Raw genomic sequence first — 14389 nt, forward strand, 5'->3', positions numbered from 1 at the left:
AAATTGGTGATGGAGGAAGGTTGATGATGATGATGGCGACGGATTCCCCTCTCCGGAGCCCCGAACAGACTCCAGATCAGCCCTCCCGAGAGAGTTTAGGGCTTGCCGGCGGCTCCTCGTAAAACGCGATGAATCCTTCTCTCTGATTTTTTCCTCCCCGAACATGAATATATGGAGTTGGAGTTGAGGTCGGTGGAGCACCAGGGGGCCCACGAGGCAGGGGGCGCTCCACGGGGGTAGGCGCACCCCCACCCTTTGTGGACAGGGTGTGGGCCCGCTGGTCTTGATTCTTTTGCCAGAATTTTTTATATATTCCAAAAATAATCTCCGTTGATTTTCAGATCATTCCGAGAACTTTTATTTCTGCAGAAAAATAACACCATGGCAATTCTGCTGAAAACAACATCAGTCCGGGTTAGTTCCATTCAAATCATGCAAGTTAGAGTCCAAAACAAGGGCAAAAGTGTTTGGAAAAGTAGATACGACGGAGACGTATCACTCCCCTAGGGTTTTGGGAATATTGGGGTATTTATTGAGCAAGGAGGCAGTCCGGGGGGCACCCGAGGTGGGCACAACCCACCAGGGCGCGCCTGGGTCTCCTGGCGCGCCCTAGTGGGTTGTGCCTCCCTCGGGGCACCCCCACGTGCAGCTAGGACCCGTTGCGTTCCTTCTGGCCCATAAGAATTCTCCGTAAAGTTTCGGCATTTGGACTTCGTCTGATATTGATTTTCTGCGATGTAAAAAATGAAAAAAAACAGCAACTGGCACTTGGCACTATGTCAATAGGTTAGTACCAAAAAATGATATAAAATGACTATAAAATGATTATAAAACATCCAAGATTGATAATATAACAGCATGGAACAATAAAAAATTATAGATACGTTGGAGACGTATCGGGCACATGATGATGATGGCCATATCATGTCACATATTTTGATTGCATGTGATGTTTATCTTGTATGCATCTTATTTTGCTTAGTACAGCGGTAGCATTATAAGATGATCCCTCACTAAAATTTCAAGGTATAAGTGTTCTTCCTGAGTATGCACCGTTGCGACAGTTCGTTGTGCCGAGACACCACATGATGATCGGGTGTGATAAGCTCTACGTTCACATACAAGGGGTGCAAGACAGTTTTGCACATGCGGAATACTCGGGTTAAACTTGACGAGCCTAGCATGTACAGACATGGCCTCGGAACACTAGAGACCGAAAGGTCGAACGTGAATCATATAGTAGATATGATCAACATAGAGATGTTCACCATTCAAAACTACTCCATCTCACGTGATGATCGGACATGGTTTAGTTGATATGGATCACGTGATCATTTAGATGACCCGAGGGATGACTATCTAAGTGGGAGTTCTTTAGTAATATGATTGATTGAACTTAATTTATCATGAACTTAGTCCTGATAGTTTTTGCATATCTGTGTTGTCGATCAATGGCCCGTGCTACCGTTCCCTTGAATTTTAATGCGTTCCTAGAGAAAACTAGGTTGAAAGATGATGGTAGCAACTACACAGACTGGGTCCGTAAGTTGAGGATTATCCTCATTGCTGCACATAAGAATTATGTCCTTGATGCACCGCTAGGTGAAAGGCTTGCTACAAGAGCAACTGCTGATGTTATGAACATCTGGCAAGCTCGATCTGATGACTACTCGATAGTTCAATGTGCCATGCTTTACGGCTTAGAATCGGGACTTCAAAGACGTTTTGAACGTCATGGACCATATGAGATGTTCCAGGAGTTGAAGTTAATATTTCAAGCAAATGCCCAAGTTGAGAGATATAAAGTCTCCAACAAGTTCTATAGCTGCAAGATGGAGGAGAACAGTTCTTTCAGTGAACACATACTCAGAATATCTGGGTACCATAACCACTTGACTCAGCTGGGAGTTAATCTTCTGGATGATAGTGTTATTGACAGAGTTCTTCAATCACTGCCACCAAGCTACAAAGGCTTCGTTATGAACTATAATATGCAAGGGATGGAAAAGATTATTTGATACGTCTCCAACGTATATATAATCTTTTATTGTTCCATGCTATTATATTATCTGTTTTGGATGTTAATGGTCTTATTTATACACTTTTATATTATTTTTGGGACTAACCTACTAACCCAAGGCCCAGTGCAAATTGCTGTTTTTTGCCTATTTCAGTGTTTCGCAGAAAAGGAATATCAAACAGAATCCAAACGGAATAAAACCTTTGGGAGAGTTATTTTTGGAACAAACGTGATCCAGGGAACTTGGAGTGGACGTCAAGCAACCAACGAGGAGGCCACGAGGCAGGGGGCGCCTACCCCCCTGGGCGCGCCCTCCACCCTCGTGGGCCCCTCGTGGCTCCACCGACCTACTTCTTCCTCCTATATATGTCCACATACCCCGAAAACATCTAGGAGCACCACGAAACCCTATTTCCACCGCCCAACCTTCTGTACCCAAGAGATCCCATGTTGGGGCCTTTTCCGGAGCTCGGCCGGAGGGGGCATCGATCACGGAGGGCTTCTACATCAACACCATAGCCTCTCCGATGATGTGTGAGTAGTTTACCTCATACCTTCGGGTCCATAGTTATTAGCTAGATGGCTTCTTCTCTCTTTTTCGATCTCAATACAATGTTCTCCTCGATCTTCTTGGAGATCTATTCGATGTAACTCTTTTTGCGGTGTGTTTGTCAAGATCCGATGAATTGTGGGTTTATGATCAAGTTTATCTATGAACAATATTGGATTCTCGATGGCAACAATACAATACGTGCCTTGCTGCCCCTTCTATCACTGGGAAAGGACACCGCAAGATTGAACCCAAAGCTAAGCACTTCTCTCATGGCAAGAACAACCAATCTAGTAGGCCAAACCAAACTGATAATTCGAAGAGACTTGCAAAGATAACCAATCATACATAAAAGAATTCGGAGAAGATTCAAATATTATTCATAGATAGACTTGATCATAAACCCACAATTCATCGGTCTCAACAAACACACCGCAAAAAGAAGATTACATCGAATAGATCTCCACGAGAGAGGGGGAGAACAGTGTATTGAGATCCAAAAAGAGAGAAGAGGCCATCTAGCTACTAGCTATGGACCCGTAGGTCTGAATCAAACTACTCACACTTCATCGGAGGGGCTTGGATGATGATGTAGAAGCCCTCCGTGATCGATGCCCCCTCCGGCGGAGCTCTGAAACAGGCCCCAAGATGGGATCTCGTGGATACAGAAAGTTGCGGCGGTGGAATTAGGTTTTTGGCTCCGTCCCCGATCGTTTGGGGGTACGTGGATATATATAGGAGGAAGAAGTACGTTGGTGGAGCTTCGAGGGGCCCATGAGGCAGGGGGCGCGCCCTAGGGGGGCGCCCCTACCCTCGTGGCTTTCTTGACGGAGGGTCCAAGTCTCCTGGATCTTATCTGATGAGAAAATCACGTTTCCGAAGATTTCATTCCGTTTGGACTCCGTTTGATATTCCTTTTCTTTGAAACCCTAAAACAGGCAAAAAAACAGCAATTCTGGGCTGGGCCTCCGGTTAATAGGTTAGTCCCAAAAATAATATAGAAGTGGATAATAAAGCCCAATAATGTCTAAAACAATAGATAATATAGCATGGAGCAATCAAAAATTATAGATACGTTGGAGACGTATCAGCGGCCCTTTTGTTTGTGTACACAAATACCTTTGCTTCAGGATACATAACAAAACCCAAGGCGAGAATTTGTCGGTATCCTTGTAAAGCAACCACTTGATCATAATACCAAGTTATCCTCGTTGCCAATTTTGTTATCTTTTCTCATTTCGTACTCCACTATCCCCATGATCATATCACACTTGTGTCTAGCCAGATGATGATGGATATCTACCGAGTGGCTTAGCTTGATTTTCCAATACCGCAACTTGGTCGGATGAGGACCCTGCAACTATTATTCCTCAGTGATGCAAATATTATGACCAATGAATAAAGAGGGATTTAATCTAAAAAAGAATAACATCAATGGATGCGAGACAGAAAGGAAGAGGCCCTCGTGTCGCCCCTCGGCGGCGACTCAGGGGTAAAACCTAGCCCCCACGACAAGAGTGTCGCCGTACCTACAACAGGTGGCGTGCGCTGAGGCTAAGAGTCGTCCCCTTTGTAGCATGGGAGACGACGCGGTGGTGGGTGTGGGTCGCGGCTTGGGCGGCTGTCTTTGCCGACTCCTGGGGCAAGATCTAAAGATGACGACTTATCTCTGCATGAAGCTCGCCAGCCCCACCTGCTCATGATTCTGGCAACCTCTGGTTCACCAGATCTGGTGGTTGGAGGACGGCTTGGGGCTGGGGGCACAAATAGGGGGGAACCCTTGGCCGGAAGCGACAACCATGATGGCGACGACATTTTGGGCGCCATCCTCTTACAGTGTCGTCGAGGTCCGCCCCTCCCCTCCCACCATGTGTGTGCATGGTGAAAACAAGAAATTCCTCGATTTGGGCGACGTCGGTGCCCCGACGTTGTCACCTTCATGAAGGTGCTGCCTTTGGATAGTGTAGTGGCGGGCAAGGCTCTCGCACGGGTGTTTGGCCGCCGATGGTGGCTGGTGTTGTTTAATGGTGTGGCCGCCTAGTGGCAGCACGAGTTTGTAGGTTGTGTCATGCTCATCCTAACTTAGAGGTGTGCAACTCTGCAGGAGCTCTGATTTAGTTCCATGGTGTGGCTGCACTTGTTCTCCCAACATCTTCTTTGACGATTCCGTTGGGCAGCTTGGGTTCTGCACGACGTATGAGACATGATGTCTGATGATGCTTCGCGAGGTGAGGCGCTTGTGCATGTCGTCCTTCCTCGGCACCAATTGGCCATGTCCATGTGTGCTCTAGGGAGCATCTCCGCCTGCCAACGGTGTGGCGCCCACGAGCCAGGGCAAGAGGGCAGGTGGTGCCTTCTTTGGAGGCGGAGATGCCCAGCATGACAATGTGTCATCCGGGTTTTGACGACATATGGACTTTGCTCCATGTCCTCTTTAGCATGATCATGGCGTCCATAGATGGCATCGTTGCTCAAGCTTCGGAGCTTGTGCTACATAGTGTTTGTTAGCTTTTCCCTTAGTTTTTCATATTCTTTCTGCTGCTTGTTTCGTTGTGTTGAGTTGTGGTGTGCGTTTTGTGGGTTCTGGGTCTTTAAAGCGTCATTGAGTTAACACCCGACTCGGCCTTGTTTCTAAAAAGAAAATTTAAAAAGATGTAGTTTTTTTAACACAACACAGACGCAAGCGCTCATACATACGCGTATACACTCATCCCTATGAACGCACACACGCACACCCTACCCCTATGAGCACCTTTAAGAGACTGAGCCGTCATATTATCTTGAGATTTACGAAGTCAGCGTAGACGCCTCATCATCGATGGGAACGTCTCATCACATTAAAAGCGCCTCGCCGAAAATCCTGAAATAAATTCAGAAATAATGCGAGCACCAGGACTTGAACCCTGATGGGTTAGGGATACCACTGTCCCTCTAACCATCCAACCACAGGAATTTAAAAAAGATGTAGTTATTGGAAGCCGTGCATAATGAGCAACATTTTAGCCAAAGAAGGCTGCTACTTACTGTACATGCACGGTGGTGGCATGCTCCTTTAACCCAACCGCATCACAGGCCGTATCCCGTATGTCAATCCAAGTGCATTGAACAGACAACACAGTGATTGAAGCAAAACTGTTTTTTAAGGCAACTTGCATATAGGGTGTACCATTTTTAGTACTTAAACTTAAACTGTTATGCATCAGGATCAGATTGCCAGTATCTGTTTAAAACAAGCAGCCAAAACCCCGCTGCTAGCTCTGCAAGTGCACCGCAATATTAGGATCTAATACCGTGATATCGAAGTTTGACCACACATCAAGTATATACTGTATTTTTCTTCTCTGAACTCTCATGATCATCATTGACATGTCCCATCCAAGTGCATCGAGATATCGTAGTTTGAACACCCATGTGGCGGTGTCCGCCAACACGCCGTTCCGGATGCCGACGTTGACCTGCCCACATTTTCTGCCAGCTACCAAGATGTCCGTGCATTGCACGGAGCGTCAAGATACATCTTTTTTATAAAACACATATTATGATTGACTCATACGGAAGTAATTTCATGTGTAAAAACTAATGATATCTCGAGAAAGAGAAGAGATAGGGTGAGGAAGAGTGTAAAAGCCCATGCGGCCATCATGCCAGATTGTTTCAGAAGTTTCCTTTTTTAATTGCTCAACAATGAGGTTGTGGGAGATAAGGATGAACAAAGGAAGGCCTTATCTGCAAATGTGAAGAGAGGTACGGGTATTTTTTTGCAAAATTGCCATAATTTATTTTCTATCCGTCAGATATAGATCAAACGGTCTATCTTGCAAGATGGCAGGCACACCATCATCACTGACTCGGTTTTTTATAAGAGTAGAGATAGAGATAAGCAAGCCACGCAACATTACTTCTTTCAGCACTCAAGCAGCCACTCAACAACCAGAGTACCAGTTTCCATTCACACATACTCCGCCGGCCGCCGGCCGCCGGCCACCGGCAGCTCGCATTTGAGCGGCCAACTCCAAAGCAAAGAGATCATAGGAGAGCTGATGAGGAGGCGTGCGCTCTCTCTACTCCTCCTTGTCGCGGCCACCTGCCTCCCCGTATCGATCGCCACCGACACCATCGACCTGACCGCGTCCATCACCGGCAACCAGACGCTGCTCTCCGCCCGTGGAGCATTCAGGTTAGGCTTCTTCACCCCGCCCGGCAGCTCCGGCGGCAGGACCTACATCGGCATTTGGTACGCACGCATCCCAGTACGGACCGTCGTGTGGGTCGCCAACCGCCGGGACCCGGTCGTCGCGTCCCCGGGCGTTCTCAAGCTCTCCCCCGACGGTCGCCTTGTCATCGTCGACGGCCGGAACACCACCGTTTGGTCCTCCGCAGAGCCCACCGGAAACGTGGCCACCAAGGCCACCGCTCGGCTTCTCGACAGCGGCAACTTGGTCGTGAGCTCCGATGGGAGTGGATCGAGCCAGAGCGTGGCATGGCAGAGCTTCGACTACCCGACGGACACGCAGCTCCCGGGCATGAAGGTCGGGGTGGATCACAGGAGTGGCTTCGCCTGGAACATCACGTCGTGGAGCAGCCCCGCCGACCCCTCCCCGGGGGAGTACACGGTCAAGCTGATCGCCGGCGGACTGCCTGAGTTCTTCCTCTTCCGCGGCCCGGCCAAGATCTTCACGACCGGGCCGTGGAACGGCGTGGTGCTCACCGGCGTGCCGGAGCTCAAGACCGAGGAGTACACATTCGCGCTCGTGTCAAACCCCAACGAGACGTATAGCACCTACTACATCAGCTCCCCGACGCTGCTGACGCGGCTCGTCGTGGAAGGCTCGACGGGGCTGCTGCAGCGGTACGTGTGGGCCGACGGCGCGTGGAACAACTTCTGGTACCACCCGACCGACCCGTGCGACAGCTACGCCAGGTGCGGCCCTTTCGGTGTCGCCTACTGCGACACCGCGCATTCGCCGGAGTGTAGCTGCTTGCCGGGGTTCCAGCCGCGGTCACGGAAGTGGAGCTTCCGGGACGGCTCCGGCGGCTGCGTCAGGAGGACCAAGCTGAGCTGCGGGGACGGCGACGGGTTCTGGCCGGTTAACAATATGAAGCTGCCGGAGGCGACCAACGCGACGGTGCACGCCGACATGACGCTGGACGAGTGCAGGCAGCTGTGCCTGGCCAACTGTAGCTGCAGGGCGTACTCCGCCGCCAATATCAGCGGGGGCGTCGACCGCGGGTGCGTCATTTGGGCCACCGATCTGCTGAACATGCGGCAGTATCCGGCGGTCGTGCAGGACCTGTACATCCGGCTCGCGCAGTCAGATGTAGATGCCTTGAACGTCTCAGGTTAGAACTTCCCGGCCTGTTGTTTTTCTGACCACAGTTTGTACCATTTCGAGCAGTTCTGTCATAATCGTAGCTAAATGCAGCTACTTGATTGATTGCAGTTGCAGGTAAGCGCCGACGCCCCATGGTGATCGCCGTCGCCGCGGCTATTTCCGGCGCGCTTCTTCTGGCAGCCGCTGGCTGCTTATGTTTCTGGAGATACAAGGCGAGGAGGAAGCGGTGGCGTCAGGCGCCTGAAACTGCGCCAGGCAGTGGAGACAACGTGCTTCCATTCAGGGCCAGAAAACACCCTGCTTCGAGCCCAGCACGGGACAGCGAGAACAAGATGAGCTGCGGCGAAGACGATCTCGACCTTCCATTGTTCGATCTCGCCGTGATCCTCGCCGCCACGGACAACTTCGCAGCAGAGAGCAAGCTAGGAGAAGGTGGATTTGGCCCCGTGTATTTGGTAAGATAAATTAAGATCAAGTGAAAGTAGCTCGGATAAGTGGTGATTCCTCGACACCTTGTGATCTTTCAGTTTAGTGCTTATACGAAATATAATGAACAGGGGAGGCTTGAGGATGGGCAAGAAGTAGCTGTGAAGAGGCTGTCCAAGAAATCATCACAAGGCGTCGAGGAATTCAAGAACGAGGTGAGGCTAATCGCCAAGCTCCAGCACAGGAACCTGGTGAGGCTGCTCGGCTGCTGCACCGACGACGATGAGAGGCTGCTCGTCTACGAGTTCATGCACAACAACAGCCTGGACACCTTCATATTTGGTCAGTTCAGTTCATCAGTTTTTTTGCACAAGAGAAAACTCGCAACCACTTTCCTATATCAAGTGAACACACAATTAATGTATCTCATTGGATGTATACAATGCAGATGATGCAAAGCGTAAGTTGCTGGGATGGAGCAAACGCTTTGAGATCATTCTGGGGATCGCACGGGGGCTGCTCTACCTCCACGAGGACTCGAGGGTCAGGATCATCCACAGGGATATGAAAGCGAGCAACGTGCTGCTGGACAGGAACATGGTCCCCAAGATATCGGACTTCGGCATCGCGAGAATGTTCGGCGGCGACCAGACGACGGCGTACACCCTCAAGGTCATCGGGACATAGTGAGTATCATAATCTCTGAAACCATCGTGTACGTATACACCGTTTTCGAGATGCTGACTTGTGAGGTGGTGGTCGGTGATCAGCGGTTACATGTCCCCGGAATACGCCATGGACGGCGTGTTCTCCATCAAATCCGACATCTACAGCTTCGGCGTCATGGTGCTGGAGATCGTCACCGGCAAGAAAATCCGAGGCTTTTACGACACCGAGCTCGATCTAAACCTCTGCGGTTATGTAAGTACGAGCAGCATGATTGATAACAGACACAAGTACTGGTCGATCTTTGATTGATTGTGTTGCTAATGTACGATGATGCTGACCATTTTTCAGGCGTGGATGTTGTGGAAGGAAGGCAGGAGCACGGAGCTCCTGGACGATGCGATGGGCGGCAGCTGCGATCACAGCCAGGTGCGGAGGTGCATACAGGTTGCTCTCATGTGCGTCGACGTGCAGCCTAGGAACAGGCCGATGATGTCGTCGGTAGTCATGATGCTGGCCGGCGAGAACGCCACGTTGCCGGAGCCAAATGAGCCCGGCGTAAACCTGGGGAGGAACAGGACAGATACAGGGTTTTCTGAAACTCAAAGTGAGTTCACTGTGACTACGACAGATACAGCTCACAGCAAAAGTTAGTGGAAATCTATGATGCTCACCATGGTAGTTTAGCTTGGGATGGAATACTATGCACAGATTACAACAAAAGCTTCTTTTTTTTGTCTCACAATTGCTACGCTCCCTGGTGAAGTTTAACCATGACACGCCTACGGGAAAGAAAAGTGATGTGTTCTATAATTTATAAAGAAAAATCAAGAGTATGTAGCTGCGCACCATATTTTTACAGAAGGAATAAATAGATTTGCAAGAATCCACACGATAATGCAAACATTAACGTGGGAACACCCACTCCACACGCTCAATCTAGCCTAATATCTCACAAAACGTTGTACTCCTTCTATGCCTTGAAGGGCTATCTTCCAGTCTCTAAGTTCATCCAGAATTGTGCTAGCAAGATCAAGTGCATCAATTTGTTCCTTGTTCTTTATCTCCGTTGAAGACTCTGGCGTTGCATTGCTTCCACAGTGCCCATGCCATGCAAATGACCAGACTGCCGAAACCCCTTCTGTCAATCGACCGAAAGTTAGCTCTTTGCCTAAGCCACCCGTCCAAGATAGTGTCGGTGTCCGTCAGGATCGGTAGGTGAAGTTGATCAAGGCATCTGTACCATACTTCGCGAGCGTAGACACACTGAGCCAGAATGTGTTCAACGGTGTCTTCGCTCCGAAGGCAAGTGAAGCACGCCGAGGAGTGATCTTGTAGGCCATGACGCGCCCTTCGATCTGAGGTTCATATCCGATGTTGGGTTGCCAGCCAAGCAAATATCTTCAGTTTTAGAGGGGCGCAGCTTCTCCAAATGCAAGGTGTCGGCGTCAAAACCGACCGATCTCGGGTAGGGGGTCCCGAACTGTGCATCTGAGGATCGAAGGTAACATGAGACAAGTGACATGATGTTTACCCAGGTTCGGGCCCTCTTAATGGAGCTAATACCCTACTTCCTGCTTGATTGACTTTGATGAGTATAAGGGTTACAAGAGTTGATCTACCTTGAGATCGTAATGGCTAAACCCTAGATGTCTAGCCTATATGATTATGATTACCTATACAGACTAAACCCTCCGGTTTATATAGACATCGGAGGGGCCTAGGGTCGTACAGAGTCGGTTTACAGAGAAAGGAATCTTCATATGCGAACGCCAAGCTTGCCATCCACGCAAAGGAGAGTCCCATCCGGACATGGGGGAAGGCCTTCTATCTTGTATCTTCACGGCCCACTCGTCCGGCCCATGTCACACAGCCCGGACGCCCAGGGACCCCCTAATCCAGGACTCCCTCGGTAGCCCCTGAACCAGGCTTCAATGACGATGAGTCCGGCGCGCAGATTGTCTTCGGCATTGCAAGGTAGGTTCCTCCTCCGAATACTCCAAAGTAGTTGAACAAAAGAACTATATCCTGCTCTATATAATCAGTTACAACCCTGAACCACAAGGGTGAAATACTTAAACAAAACAAGTCATGCCCACTAACAACTTTTTTTGGTGAGATGTTATGTTCTGGCCTTATCACTATTTCGAACCGTTTTGTGGCCTCCCGCTCCGCGCCTCGAGGCGCGGCCTCTATTGACACGTCTTGTCAAAACAGAGATCGTGTCCCCTTATTGCGGGATTCTCAGCAATACGGGTTTGGGTAATCCAATCCTGCCATTTGCACGACCCCTTGGGAATAGGCGAGTCTTAAGGCCCGTGGGGGCGCTTGATATTCACTGCCTTCATAAGAGGATAAGGATCCATCTTTCTATCCCACGCCTTCTTCTTCCTCAGCCCATCCGCCCTCGAGCTCTAGCGCCCAAGATTCAATATTTTTTGTTCCCACCAAACACTCCAGCCATGTCTGGATCCGGCTCTCAAGGCAAGCGGGTGGCCTCCTTCGTAACGAAGAAGGACATCAAGGAGCTCCGGGAGGCGAGGTACTTGACAGCGGAAATCAGACACAGGCTCCCTGCCAAAGAGCAAGTTATCCCCACTCCAGAGCCCGGTGAGAGGGTTGTGGTCCTCCCTCATTTTCTCCGCGCGCTAGGGTTTCCCCTCCACCCCTTTGTTCGAGGTCTCATGTTCTATTACGGGCTAGATTTCCACGATCTAGCCCTGAGCTCCATCCTCCACATCTCGGCATTCCTCGTCGTGTGTGAAGCAATCCTCCGCATCCCCCCACACTTCGGCCTGTGGCTCAAGGCTTTCAACGTGAAGCCGAAGGTGGTCGACGAAGAGCACGCGGATTGCAGCGGCGCCATGGTGAGAAAACTCCCCAACGTTACTTGGACCAAAGGGGCTTTCATGGAGAGTGTCAAGACGTGGCAGCAGGAGTGGTTCTACATCACCGAACCTCGCAGCACCAAGTGGGCGGCCGCTCCTGTTTTCAGATACGGACCCCCGCTGCGGCTCGCGTCATGGACCAACAAGGGTCTGGACTGGGGATCATCCAACTAGGTGTTGAGGCTGCAAAAGCTCATCAACAATATCATAGAGAAGGGCACCAGCCTCACTAACATGGTCCAGGTGATGCTCATCCGCCGAACCCTTCCCTGCCAACGCCGGTCTCTCCGCATGTGGGAGTTCAATCCGGAAGGGCCGCAGACCCTGCAACGGTTCTTTGGCACGACGCACGAAGTGATCTGGAAGCTACTCTTCAAGACTCAAAAGTCGTGGCCACAGACGTCTGAAGACATCGGCCTTGACTGCAATCATCTGGCTTCCCCGGTAAGTGCCATATGTTCGAACACAACTCAGTTCCTCAGTCAAAAAAGGGATGTACTGAGACTTTCATCTTATAACAGGGCTGGACAAAGAAGGCAGACCGGATCAGGTGTCCGGCTCCACTCCCTGAAAACCCAGTTGACCCTCTGTTAATGAAGATGCTGGTTCCGGCGCCCTATCAGGCGTTGGAGAAAAAGGCCAAGAAAAAGAGCAAGGAGGCCAAAGGTGGCCTCCGTCTAAAGGGTACTTCAGACGCAGTGTCCAGAGAGACCGAAACTCACTCCTCCCATGAGGAAGATGAAGATGAAGAGGAGGAGGCAGAGAACAATTCTCCCCCTAAGGGGAGAAGGAAGAAATGGACGGCTTCTGTAGACCCAGAAGCGGAGGCGCTCAAGAGGGGGAAGATATCCCTCCCGGATGGCTCGGATTCGGATGCTGACACCATCACCAAGTGGCGCCCCAGGCCGAAGCCCCTTGTCGCATTGTAAGTATACAAGGGTGCCTTCCATACGCCCAATCTTTATGATTGTAATTTAACACGTTATATGGTGTAGTCCGTCCCGCGATCTCCCCCAAAAATCATCAGAGGGGAATTTTTTGGACCCGAAGATGATGGAGAGCGAGTCACCCTCGCGAGCCTCCCTGCCTATCACCATGGACGACACCGAAGTGTTGTCCCGAAGGGCCTCTCTGGGCCACGGGGTGGTATGGGAGGACGCCGAAGCGGCGCCAGAGGGTAACGCCTTGGCCGCCAAAAATACGGGGGAGGCAATCCCCACGGAGACTGATGCGGGGGCCTTGACCAGTCCGGCCCCCAGCCGAACACTGTTCCGGAAACCCAAGTGGCTCCGGAATCGAATAGGCGACCCCCCGCAGGGGAGGGGGGAGTGCCAACTTCCGCGGTAACCTCCACTAATCCGGAGGAGCCGAACACACTAATGGAGGCACTGCAATGTGCTTCCGTCGTGGAGGAGCACCGCACCTTGATGAGTGTGGTTATTGAAAAGGTTCAGTCTGCCAAAGAGCGGGCTAAACGAGGCCGTCACTAGCCTGCTAACAGGATTCAAGGTATGCGATGTAATATTCCTGAACTCTTTTCATATGAAAAAGATGCATGTGTATAGATAGTAGCCCCTGATACTCTGGTCGTCCTTTTAAAAAGGGCGAACAAAGGATCGATAATATTCGCAGGAGATAATGTACTTTTATATGTTGAGACGCGGGCTTCACTGTTAGCGGCAACCGCCCAGGCCGCCGAAGTAATCGAGCTCAAGCGTAAGCCGGGGCTGGCCGGTGAGGATCTCATCCATATCAACAAGAGATTTGATGAAGCCCAAGGTATGCTTCAGAATATTTCGTTCCTGCCTGTATTAATATGCAGATCTTGAGTCAAAACTCGTGCACTGCTGTGTGTATGATTGCAGGCAGTGCTGCTGCATTCAAGGCCCTTAGGGGTCAGCTTGCCCGGGCCAAGGAGCAGGCAAGGGTGAACAAAGCGGTCGTTGATAGAGCGGCCGAGACCTGAAGTCCAAGCAGGTCGTCTGCTACCAATACGAGGAGCGGGTGGCCGAAGTGGAGCAGGCGCTCAAGGACGCCACCAACAAGTGTGAGTCCCTAGAGGAGAAAAATAAGGCCTAGGCAACCGACCTTGCCAAGGCCCTTAAAGAGGCCGACGAAGCACGGGCCGAATCCGAGCGGCGCACGAGGAGATCAAGCAGGCCGGACAAATAGCGGCTGGTAAGCCTTTTTTTACAGAGTAAATTCGGCAATTAGAAGTATATCTTGCTCACTTGATTGTGGATTGCTCCAGATGCCTTTGCGGATCTTCCAAAGAGTGCCGCCGACGCTGCGCAGTTCTTCCGGGCCCAAGAGGGGCACACGACGGAGAAGCTATTCTGGTCACATTTCGTGGCGCAGGAGCGCCCAGCACTGTTGAATGACCAGATAGCGCAGTGGTCTGAGCTGTACAGGATGTCCGGATTGGCCATGAGGGAAGTCATAGTCTGGTTGTGGCCAGCCGAACCTGTCCCCAGCAACTATTTTGGCCTGGTACAGCGACTTGTTG

The 14389-nt window shown here is 50.6% G+C and overlaps 1 protein-coding gene across 1 annotated transcript; it reads left to right on the top strand.

Annotated features, from left to right (window-relative positions):
- Nucleotides 1-6486: 6486 nt before the first annotated feature.
- Nucleotides 6487-9734, top strand: LOC119269230 (receptor-like serine/threonine-protein kinase SD1-8). Its single transcript, XM_037551021.1, has 6 exons — nucleotides 6487-7910; nucleotides 8012-8358; nucleotides 8461-8671; nucleotides 8778-9015; nucleotides 9100-9250; nucleotides 9347-9734. The coding sequence occupies exons 1-6, from the start codon at nucleotides 6611-6613 to the stop codon at nucleotides 9647-9649; spliced, it is 2550 nt and encodes an 849-aa protein (XP_037406918.1). The 5' UTR covers nucleotides 6487-6610; the 3' UTR covers nucleotides 9650-9734.
- Nucleotides 9735-14389: the final 4655 nt, after the last annotated feature.

Source organism: Triticum dicoccoides, chromosome 3A, assembly GCF_002162155.2.
Source record: "Triticum dicoccoides isolate Atlit2015 ecotype Zavitan chromosome 3A, WEW_v2.0, whole genome shotgun sequence".
Classification (NCBI taxonomy): domain Eukaryota; kingdom Viridiplantae; phylum Streptophyta; class Magnoliopsida; order Poales; family Poaceae; genus Triticum; species Triticum dicoccoides.